This window comes from Phoca vitulina, unplaced genomic scaffold, assembly GCF_004348235.1.
Source record: "Phoca vitulina isolate PV1807 unplaced genomic scaffold, GSC_HSeal_1.0 scaffold31, whole genome shotgun sequence".
Classification (NCBI taxonomy): Eukaryota; Metazoa; Chordata; class Mammalia; order Carnivora; family Phocidae; genus Phoca; species Phoca vitulina.
The window spans coordinates 15,569,021-15,581,100 of NW_022589734.1; the positions used below are offsets into that span (position 1 = coordinate 15,569,021).

General features: G+C 52.7%; 1 protein-coding gene across 1 annotated transcript in view; it reads left to right on the plus strand.

The window, feature by feature from the left end:
- The window catches only part of JARID2 (jumonji and AT-rich interaction domain containing 2), a 237,679-nt gene that overhangs the window by 197,637 nt on the left and 27,962 nt on the right, over window positions 1-12,080 (plus strand). Inside the window, 2 exon segments of the mRNA XM_032424828.1 lie at window positions 8,633-8,763; window positions 8,766-8,870. Of these exon segments, the coding sequence (XP_032280719.1) occupies window positions 8,633-8,763; window positions 8,766-8,870 (236 nt within the window).

Below are 12,080 nucleotides of genomic sequence, written 5' to 3' on the forward strand. Positions count from 1 at the left end.
TCTATAGAGAGAGCAGGGAGCAGGGGGGCAGGGGCAGAGGGAGAGGGAGAAGCAGACTCCCCGCTGAGCAGGGAGCCCAATGCGGGGCTGGATCCCAGGATCCCACGATCATGACCTGAGCCGAAGGCAGACGCTTAACCAGCTGAGCCACCCAGGTGCCCCTCTTTCCTGTTTTATATGTATAATCAAAGTGGTGGGATTTCAGTGTGTAGGAATTCCAGGGGGGTTTCGCAAACACCTTGTAAACCCGTTAGAGCTTGCTCGCGATGCTGCAGGTCGGGGTGCACGGAGGCCGGGTAGGTGTCCCACCTCGTGTTGCGCCTGGCGCTGGTTCTTGGTGTGCGTGAGCCATGCCGTGAGGTTATAATGGGACTTGCGCTGACCCAGACGTGTCCTCTCTGCCTTCCCTGGCGGACCAGTGCCGCCGCTAAGCCCGGGGAGCGGTTTCTGCCCAGGGCAAACCGGGTCACAGCACTCACACACGCTGCATGAAAATCCTTTTGAACTGTTGGTACAAGGTTGGCAGACATTCCATTGTTTTCAGACAATAGTGACTCAAAGTTGAACTGGCTCCAGGGAGCGAGCGCAGCTTTTGTACAGTAACAAGGATTTAATGCCAGCCAGTTGATGGAGTCTGTCTTCCCCAAGTCGGGACGCCTTGTAATGACATGACGCTTACATTTAAATAACTGGCTCCAGATCAGAAACTTGGCGCGCTTCTCTTTTCCTCTCCGTCACACACACTTCTTTATTTACAGTGATTCTCTTTTTGTCCCTTCGATTTGTTTTGGGGGTGGGACAGGGAGCGGGTCTTATTTTATGGAATTTTGGGGTTGGTCCAGCCTTTGGGCCTTGGGTTCATTCCTGCCTCCTTGTCTTTGTGCCTCTGCTAGCAGACCTTGCAGCCCAGCTTCCCGTGATGGCTGCTGTTCATATTTCTGTCTTTCAAGGAAGCGAAGGCTTCAGAACCCCCTTAGCTCAGGTCCGACACGGAGGCATCTCAGGGGGTCCTGGAACTTCTGTCCAATGCCACGTGGGGACTTCTCTCTCCAAGTCCCTTTATAAAAAATAAACCACATCAGGATGACGAGCTGGTGTTCTGATGAGGTGCCTTCATTTGCACAAATAATCAGGCTTGGGGCATCTGGTTCTGGGATGGGCACAGAGACGGGCCCACGTGGACGTACGTCCTCGCCGGCTCTGTTCCAGGGGGCATTACTGCTTTCAAATGTGGCCCTTGTCTTCGCCATTACAGCAGGACCTTCGAAGAAGCCGAGCCGCCGCCTCTTTGCCGACCTCCTTCCTCTGAAGAACGCACAGCATTTTATGTACTTTATTGTAAATACTTGAGCTTTTCCTGGAGGGCAGATAAGAGGAGGCAGCTGGTTTTGTGGTTCAGGGGATGGGGGCACAGATGTGTTTGGTGATCTGGGAACGAAAAGTCAAAACGAAGCTGAGCACATCCCCTATGAGAGGCCGTGGATGTGGGGAGGGTTTTAAAGACCTTATGGTCGGCTTTCCATGGGCTGCCTTCTGGACCTCCCCCAGGAACCTGCTCGTGAGCAGCTGTGGGCATTGGGCTTCTGTGGGGCACGGCGTTAAGTACGAGCTCCCTGAAGCTATAAATGTGAGCCTCCTCCTCGGGACGTATAGCTTTTTCCAGCTTCCCCACGATTGTGGGATTGCCGGAGAGAAGTTTCTAAAGGAACTTGCCTTGCCTGATTTCTTTTTCATCCCTTATTGGGAGCAACTCTGAGCTTCTCAGGCACGAAGTGACCCTAAATCAAAATATCAGCCTTTGGATATAAAGATTTTGCTTGCCGTGGTGTGAAAACACTTGTCTATAGGCCATTTAACCTTCAGAGTATGTGTATACAAATCAATATATTTGTCTCTGTTCATTAACGTAAAGCTATTTGTATCTGAGTACAATACAATTTCCTAATACAGTTCACCGTGATAAATGCTTTTTTTTTCCCCCCTTGAAGAAACGAGTCCAATTATTCCTTTTAATTAGGGAGAGCGTGCGTAGTCCTCCATCCGTCTCTCTCTCTTTTTCTCTCTGTCTTTCTGTCTCTTATGTTCACAGTGTTTAGTCTTTCCCTGTGAGAGTGAATGTTTTTTTTTTCCTTTCTCCTTCTCGAGAATCTTACAGATTAAGACAAAAGATAATTACTTGGAGGGGTAAAACTGGCAGGTTCCCACGACACTTAAAATTAATGAGCTGTTGAGGACAAAATATACCTTGTCTCTGGCTCCGTCGTCCCCCCCGCCCCCCCCACTCCCCGCCCCATCCCCCCCCTTTCTTCCCATTTAACACATGATTTGACTTTTTGGCTGTGTTTGCCATTTGGGTATACGGCTGCTGTAAAATAGCGAGTGGTTACAGAAAGTGGATTCATTGCAAAGCCATCTCTTTGTTTGCGTTTCAACCTTAATTTCATCCAATTTTTAATTTTTGTACTTCTCTTTCTCTTCTTCCAATGATCTGATCAAAAGAGTCTGCAGAAGGATGCTGTTCTGCGGTTCCCGGGGCAGCCGTCTGGCTTAGTAGGTCCATGGCCCATGCCTTCCTGCCTGGGATCCCGGTACCCCCCCCCCCCCCCCGCCACGCTTCCAGAACCGTTTTCCCGAGGAGCCGCTTCCACGCTCCTCGGCAGCTGGAGAGTGCCAGAGAAGTGCATCCCGAGTCAGGTGCAGATAATGCTGATGCGGGATCTGGTTTTTTCCAGATCTCAGAAAGCGCTCGCTGGCCAACCTAACGGTGCCGCTCTTCACGCATTTTTCCTTGAGGTCCCCATGGAGCAGCTGGGTTGTCCCGTGGTTCGTATGGAAAGGAGTGGAATGAACTACATCTCTGGCCCATGCCAGCGTGGTGATCCTGACAAGCCAGCGTTTGGCCCCTTTCTTGATGAATATTCTCTCTCACTGATTCCTCCAAGCAGCCCCACGAGGTAGTAAATGGGGGACTAAAGCTTGGACAGGTGCTAGCCCAAGGTCACATAGCACATGATTCTTGGACTCAAATTTAGGCAGCTTCCTCTCAGAGCCTGAGATTTTTGGGGGTTCGGAGATCTAGACCTAAGTACAGGGTCCACCAAATCTCTTTAAACCATGATGGAGCTAACGATGGAGAAAGATGCTCCAGCCTAGCGATGTCTGGGTTCTTGGTTTTGAGACCCCTTTCTATTCAGGGACCCCCAAAGGATTGTATTTATGGGTATTTACCATATGAAAATTGAAAGTGAGGAGATTTTAAAATATTTTTAAGGCTTCTATTTATTTTTTAAAGCTTATGTTTAGTAATCTCTACATCCAACATGGGGCTTGAATTCCTGACCCCGAGATCAAGAGTCATATGCTCTTGTGACTGAGCCAGCCAGGCTCCCCTAAAGTATTTATTATTTTTATAAAAAGTAACTATATTCCAAACCCCAGAAGTTACAGCTGGGAAGAGTTGTATTGTTTTGCATTTTTGCAAATCTCTTTAAGATCTGGCTTAGTAGAAGACGACTAGGTTCTGCTGTTTTTGTAAGCAGTCTCCTGCAGGACCTAGTTTCGGGTGATGTCTACGAAGAAAATCCGTCTCAGACGAAAATTGAGTCGGAAAAGGGAGGAATTTGGGGGGATGATTTTATCCTTTGGTATCACACCCAGCCTCAACCAGTGGTAGTTTCCTGAAGGTTGGTTGGTACAGCACCCTGAACCGGTCCAGTGAACCTTTCACGCTCTGTTACATGAAAATCCATCGGTTTGCCTTGGGCTTTGAATGGATCTCTTACCCTTGCACAACTTTGTCACATTTCGTGTTGATCATTTGAAAATAATGCTTCACCAAGTACCTCTTCCAATCGTCAGCACCTTCACTAGACACGGTCGAATAGTCCTGCATGTCCCCTGGCCTCGCCAGAGAAGGCTTTCCGTGGGGAAAGGCGCTGGAACTCAGTGGCAGAGAAAGCTGTTCCACGACTGTAATTTTTGCCCAAAATCCACTGAATTCCATTCCTGGCAGCAAAAGCTATTTGTTATTTTCCATGGCAGGATCATTAGATTCATCTTTGAGAAAAACAGTGGCCAGACCACCACTACATCAGTCCTTTCCGATGAAAACAGTGTTCCATGCAGACAGCTAGCTTTGCATCCTAAACCATCACACTGCGTCGCCTTTCCCTGGAAATAAGCTACGTTGATGTGCAGCAGAAGTGCTTCACGTGTATTTGCCATTTTGGCATGGACACCCAGGGGTCAGGATTTAGTACCTGTAACCATTTTAGTACCTGCTTTATCGCTCCCAGAGATGAGAACTGGCTTTCCTTTCCTGCCTTCTTTTTAACTGGTAGTAACTGGTAAGGATGTATACAATACTTAGGAGTGTGGTTTGCTGCGTCTGCACTGATTTGTGTTCAGGCACCAGCAGTTTTGCCCGGTGGTTTTTGTTTTTAAGAGTGAGCCTCGTGAGAGGGTGAGGGGTGGAGGGGCAGAGGGAGAGAGAGAATCTTAAGCAGGCTCCACGCCTAGCATGGAGCTCAGCACAGAGCTCCCTGCAGGGCTCGATCTCACGACCCTGAGATCATGACCTGAGCCGAAATCAGGAGTTGGACGCTTAACCCGAGCCCCCCCATCCCAAGTGCCCCCCCCTTTAAAAACTAATTGTTGTATTGAGATATGATTCACAAATCCTAGCATTTATCTAAAATGTACAGTTCAGTAGTTTTTCGTATATTGAGTTGTGCAGCCATCCCCACAGTCAGCTCTGGGGGGTGTTTCATGACGTTCCCCCTGGAAAACCTTGTTCCCATCGGCAGTCATTCCCAGTTTCCTGAGACCTCCCCAGCCACTGGCGACCGTGCACCTGCTTCCCGGCTCTCTGTTTGGGTCTGTCTGGTGATCTCATATGAACGAGCTCCTACGATATGTGACCTTTTGTCATTAACTTCTTTCACTTACTATAGTGTTTTCTAGACCCTTCACAACTGGCGCACGTGTGAGTCCTTGATTCCTTTTTTTGGATGGATAATACCCTGTTTTGTTTATCTAAATACCAGTTGACGAAACCTTTGGGTTTCCCCCCAGTTTTTAATTATTAATTGTGCCTCAAACATTCATACACAAGTTTTTATGTGGAGATAAGTATTTGAAGATTTATTTGTTTATTTTAAAGAGAGCATGGGTACACAGTTGGGGGAGGGGCAGACAGAGAATCTTTTTTGAGATTTTATTTGAGAGACTGGGCGGGAGAGAAGAGCACAAGCTGGAGGAGGGGAGGAGGCAGAGGGAGAAGCCGACTACCAGCTGAGCAGGGAGCCCGATGCAGGACTTGATCCCAGGTCCCTGGGATCATGAGCTGAGCTGAAGGCAGCCGCTTAACCGACTGAGCCACCCAGGCGCCCCCCGGAGAGAGAATCTGAGCCAGCTCCCCACTCAGCACAGAGCCCGACGCCCGGCTCCATCTCAAGATCCTTAGATCGTGACCTGAGCCAGAACCAAGAGTCAGGCACCTCAGTGTGGACATATATTTCATTTCTCCTGTGTACATACCAGGGAGTGGAATTGCTGGGTCACATGGTAACTCTGTTTAACTTTTGGAACTTCTGGCCTGTTTTCCAAAGTGGCTGCAACATCTTACATCCCCACCAGCAGTGAATGAGGGTTAGAATTTCTCTGAGTCCTCACCAGCACTCCCCATTATCTGTCTTTGGAGGACGGCCATCCTAGTGGATGTGAAGTGGCTGGTGTCTCATGGTGGTTTTGATCAGCATTCCCCTGATGCTGATCTACTTTCTTTGTACCATTCCTGAAATCATCACGGTGAGAAAGGCAAATAAGGATCTTGGTACAATGACAAAAATAATTTTGACCCAGGGAATCCCCCGAAAGGGTCTCTTATCCCCCCAGGGGGTCAAGTCGCTCATTAAACCAGTGGAAAAATACCAGATGTATTTTCAGCATTGATTTCTTCTTGCCCGGGTTGGGCATCAGCAACACGTCTTTTTCCCATGAAACAGAGCTCTGCCCAGGCCAGCCCCTTGTCCGTATCAGAGCCCTTCTTCATGCTTCTCCGGGCAGGGAGGACAGAAAGCAAGAGGAGGGCTTGCCAGGTGGTCTGACTCCTGAGTCGTCTGAGCCGGTCCTTCTGAACGCGCACTGAGGAAGTTTCCCAAACCTCCATGCATGGAGCATGCGCTCTCCCCATTCTACAGAGGAGAACACTGAGGAGCAAATAAACTTGCCGGGTTGCAAGGGAATTGAGCTGCTACGTAACACAGTGTTACAAACGAGAACAGACCCATCGGAGCACATCTCTTTAACCGAATGAAGGGAAGTAATTACAGAACTGACAAAGTGCAGAGGAGTATGGAATATTTGAGATTAAAAAAAAAAAGAAAAAACCCCAAACGAGCCAGCTTCCCGTGCTGTTTTCAGTAAAGAAGCCGTGTTCACTGCTCTAGAAAATGGGTGAACGGTCAAGAATTGCCTAGATCCATGTTCCTCAGCTTGAGTTTTAATCACACCGAAGTATGGCTTCTTACGGATGTTGCTTTTAATTTGTCTTGAAAGTAAGCACAGACGCTGTCGGCGTGATCGATGGGCTCTGACAAAGCGCAGTTACTGACACTTAGAATAAATGCCTGTCGTTTGCGGCTCTCCAGTTTCCCTGTAACTGAGAGCATCCAGGAGCACCTCCCACAACGCTGCATCATACACCGTATTTTTGATGCGCAGGGTCTTTCACTGCAGGATTGAAACTCTGTTTGGAATAGGCAGTCACTGGTGCTGGGAGGAACTTCCGAGATCGAGGTTCACAGCCAGTCGGGCAGGAGAAACGTACACGTCTGTTCTGTCGTCTGCCTGCTTGTAACCAAGTGGACTGAAGACGACCGTGTAAGCATTGCGATCAGAAAACAATCAGGAGGAAACGTGGAGGGCTCTCTTAGCATTTGGAAATACGGGTGGGCTTTCTAAGCATAAACACGAAGACAGATTTAAAAAAAAAATGGGTTAGGGGATGCCTGGGCGGCTCAGTGGGTTAAGCGTCTGCCTTCAGCTCAGGTCATGATCCTGGGGTCCTGGGATCGAGGCCCGCATTGGGCTCCCTGCTCAGTGGGGAGTCTGCTTCTCCCTCTTCCTCTGCCTCTCTCCCTGCTTGTGCGTTCTCTCTCATTCTCTCTCTCACAAATAAATCTTAAATTTAAAAATGGGTTAGCAGATTTAGCCTCACAATAGATGGGAAAGCAAATGACAGAGAAAAGGAAAATACTTGCAACCTCTGAGGCATCACAGTCCTTTAAAGGACACAACAGAGGTGAAAGAGAAAGTTCAGGGAGCTGGAGGTGGCCGTCCTCAGAGGCTTCGTTGGTTTTGAGTTCACGGAAGGGGGCCGGGGGTGGAGGGGCGAGAGGCTTCTTCACGCCAGCAGGAGGAGGCTCCCACTGAGAGGAGTGGCCATGCCCGTGGTACCCTGTGTCTGGAATTCTGCACAGCCCAGTTGGGGCAGAGAGCAGGTGCCCGAGGGCGGTGGGCTCAGGGACCTGTAAAGCTGGCCTTTGTCAAGCCCTTCACAAAGGACAGGTGCGAGGGCTCCACGGAGCGTCCCCGCCTGTCCCACCTTTCTCCTTCCCCCGAAGGAAGAGACCAGCCACCACCACCGCTGGGATGGTTGAGGGGAGGGGACCCCTGTGCTGAGGGAAGAACAGGTGGGAACGGCTCACAGATTCCGGGGAGAGTGGCCGGACCCACGGGTCTGTGATCGTCAGCCTCAGCTGTAACGCAGAGGAGGGGACTCACGACAGGAACCGAATCGGCGTTTCCTGTGAAGATGCCGAGCATAGTGCTGTCCTCTTCTGAACTGCCTTGGTGGGTGGCCTCCGGGGGGTCGGGGAGGGGGTGGGCCTGGGAGGCGGGCAGCCGACTCCAGCAAGCACTCCCCTTCTCCCCCTATTCTGTTGGCTTCATCTGTAAAATGGGCATGTTGACCACATCCCGCCGGCCCCTTCGGATTCTAAGGCTGGGCGTGGTCCACTGCTTGAGCGAGTTAGCCGTGACCGCCGCGAGGGCTTCTGGAATAGAATCGGGTCTGGCTGCCACTGACCGGCTCTCTCCCCTCTGGTCGCCTCCGGGGCACGTACGGGAGCTGCGTCTCTGACCCGTGTCTGTGGGCAGATCCTCAGTCTCCCGACGCATGACTTTACATCTGAGAAGATACAATCCAGATCTCCCGCGTCTTCATATGCGGGGCGGTCCTGTTCTCAGGATGTGCCCGCTTGTGTTCATTTCTTCGATTTAATTTCTCTTTTTGTTTAAGGTATGATGTTGATATTCTGAGGGCTGCTGGGTTTTGTTTTGTTTCGGTAGGGATTGTTAAAAATAGATTTTTCAAGCGTTTCAACCACAGCAAATAATTCTTTGGATATGCTTCAAATGGTTTTTGTCTCAGGGCCTGGGATTATTCCCGGTTTTTACGTTGGGGGTTGGGGGGAAGGTGGTGTTTTGATTTGGGGTTGCCCTCGGGCGTGGATGGCACTCGAAGGCCGTCCAGAATGCTTTCTTTCCCTTTGACATCAGGGCCTTTGGCACTCACTCGATGGTAACAATCCCTGATGTAGTGATCTCGTTCTCTCTCCTTCCTTTCTAGTTTTCAATGGTTCCAGCAGGTCATCACGGGAGAAAGAACCTGTTCAAAAACACAAAAGCAAAGAGGCCACTCCCGGGAAGGAGAAGCACAGCGATCACCGGGCTGACAGCCGGAGGGAACAGGGCTCAGCGGCCCCCCCCCCCCAGCAGCCCCGTCCACGGGCTCCTCGGCCAAGGGGCTCGCTGCTAACCACCACCACCCCCCTCTGCATCGGTCGGCTCAGGACTTACGGAAACAGGTAAAGCCCGGCCCTGCTGCACAGGTGACCCTGCTCTGGCCCCCAGGCTGCTTGCCAGATGCCACCTTCCCATGTCACCAACGTAACTGAAGGGGACATGGGAGCTGGAGCCTCATGAACTCCGTAACGAGAGGGCTCACACCGCAGGAGGGTGGTGCTCAGAGGTAGGACGGGGAGGGAAAGCTTGCCTTTGCAGAGAGGGGTTTGTGCGCGTGCCCCTCCTCTGAACGTCCGTCGGCTGGTCTGGTGGTACGTTCACATTCAGCCCTGGAGCTCACCCTGGGATCCTGTGTGTTGGCGATGGACAAAGGGAACTTGCCTCCTGCATTACCCCGCTTCCACCCCTGTGTCCCGGGCGCCAGATGAGTTAGAGTCCTCTCGCTCTCTCCGGTTGAGCCCAGAGAAGCTACACCTTGGAAACGGGCCAGCAGACTGCCCAGCGCCGTCCGGGAACAATCCTGGACTGCTTCCCTGTTCTTCGTAACGTGACAGGTTAGCATCTCTTCCGGGACTGAGGAGCAGAGGATGAGCCTGGGTGCTCACCGCTGAGCAGCCCCCCGCCGGATCAGCAGGGTGCAGCTACATCTAGCTCTCCAGCCCCCCCTCCCCCTGTCCCTCTTTCGGGGTCGCACTAGGTAACACAGATCCTGTCGGGAAACTCTCAAGAATGGCCTCAGGCTCAGCCACTCCTGTTCCCATCTTTGGGCAGTGATTTCTCAGAGCCCTGGGAGGCTTGGTCGGGAGACAGGCAGGTGTCTGGAGGCACACAGTGGAAGGGCTGTGTTCCCCGGCCGGTGGCATTTCCACTGACCCCTCTGCTCCTTTCTTGCCGCATTTTAAAGTCACGTAGCCTTGGGGATCGCAGATGAGCTCTCCTCACGGGGTGTTTATGACCCAGAGCTAACCTTTTCCCCAGAATAGACCAGAGACTGACTGTAATCTTTAAAGATCGAGTCAGGGCAAGGACGGAGGAGATTTCCTGAGCGGCAGTGTTCTAGAAAGACTAAGAGATGGTGGGGACACAGTGGAATTTCTCCCTTTGTGGAGCTGCTCTTTACGTACGGCCTTTCTTGTTCTTGGTGATAGCACGATTTCTCCCTGAATATGTGTATTTGTATTGTGTATTCCTGTGCATACGCATGGGAGTGCGCGTGTGTGTACACATATGTTGTTAGTTTTACCCTTAGTGTTTAGAGGTGATTCAGCTGTTCGGGTGGGGTGGGGTGAACAAGGCAAGAGTCCTCATGTTGGCGTTTCCAGGGTCCTCACATACCTCTTCATCCTCGGCCCTGTTATCTTGAGATCGAGTAAGTAGTTGCAGCGTATTCCCGGAACACAGGCCTCACGGTTTTCCTAGAGAGCACAACCGCGAGTGATTGTGGGATTAACTGGCCCCCCGGGTCCCTGCTGGAGGCCCAGTTCTCAGGACCAGGAGGCACCACACCTGTGTGTTTTTGGCAAATCATCCCCGCTCCCTTTCCAGAGAGTTGGCCTGAAAGACACTTGCGCACAGTCCTCCTACAGGTGTTCTGTTATGAAAGAGAAGAATCAAGAAGGGACCTCAGAGTAAGGGGAGCTTGCGCCTGTGGGGCAGGACTGACGGGCTTGCAAGCAGCCCGAGTAACGGATGAACAGGACTTGATGTTCAGGCAGAATCATGATCGCGTGCGCGCACACCCGCACGCACACACGCACGCACACCCACGCACGCACACACCCACACCCACGCACGCACACACCCACCCACGCACACACCCACCCACGCACACCCACACGCACACACGCACGCACCCACACCCGTACACGCACGCACACCCACGCACGCACACACCCACCCACGCGCACGCACGCACACACCCACGCACGCACACACCCACACCCGCACGCACACCCACGCATGCACACACCCACACCCACGCACGCACACACCCACGCACACCCACACGCACACACCCCCCCTCACGCACAGCACATCCATGCACGTGCACACGCGCACCCCCCCCCACACACACCCGCACGCGCACGCACGCACACACCCACACACGCACGCACACGCATACCCCCACGCACACCCACGCATGCACACACACACCCACGCACGCACACACCCACCCACGCACACCCACACGCACACACACCCCCTCACGCACAGCACATCCATGCACGTGCACACGCGCACCCCCCCCACACACACCCGCACGCGCACGCACGCACACACCCACACACGCACGCACACGCATACCCCCACGCACACACCCACACACGCACACACCCACACACGCACGCACACGCATACCCCCACGCACACACACCCACACACGCATGCACACCCACACGCACGCGCACACACGCATACCCCCCACGCACCCCCCCACGCACACCCACATGCACGCACCCCCCCCACGCACACCCCCCACGAACGCACACCGACACACGCACGCACACACACACGCACCCACGCGCACCCCCCCACACGCACACACCCCCCACGCACGCACACCCACCCACACACGCATGCACACGTGTACTTTGACCCTCACAGGTGAGTCCTAATTGAGTAAACCCCCGGTGTCAGTTGGTCAGCGCGCCCCCTCAGCCGTCAGCCCAGCCCCTCAGCTCGGGATGTCCCTTTGTGACCGAGCGCTGGAGGGAAGAGTTGGGGGCGTAGGCATGACCCCTCCACCCCCTTGCTCCCTGGCATGCACATGCGGCTCGTTTCACACGTGTGCAGCCTGGAGTTGGAGGAGAAATCCGGGGTGCCCCTCGTAGAGCAGCCTCCTGTCCCCGAGTAACTGCAGGAGCCTGGCTTGCGTGCTTTTGTTCAGGTGACCGCCTTTGCAGGGGGGGTGTCAGCGTGTCAGGTCTTTCCTCCTACCTCCCCTCCCCCCTCCTCCCTGTCCCCTCGCCCCAGAAGGGCCGGCCCAGGGCTCCAGCTCTCATTTGGTGCTGACCGCAACCTTCCGGGAATCGTAAGATACCTGATCCTCCTGGGCCCTGTTGTTCATTTGGAGGCAATCACGCCCACTCTCTTCTCAGCAAGATTGGGAGAAATGAAAGGACAATTTAGAAACCACCAAATCCCATTATTTAAAGACTGAGAAAATAAGGTCAGTAAAGGTAAATTGCAGATTCCTTTGTAACTGCCTGATGGAAATGACTAGAATCTGACCTTCCATCCTTCACCTGCATCAAAGATGGGGGCCAGAGGGT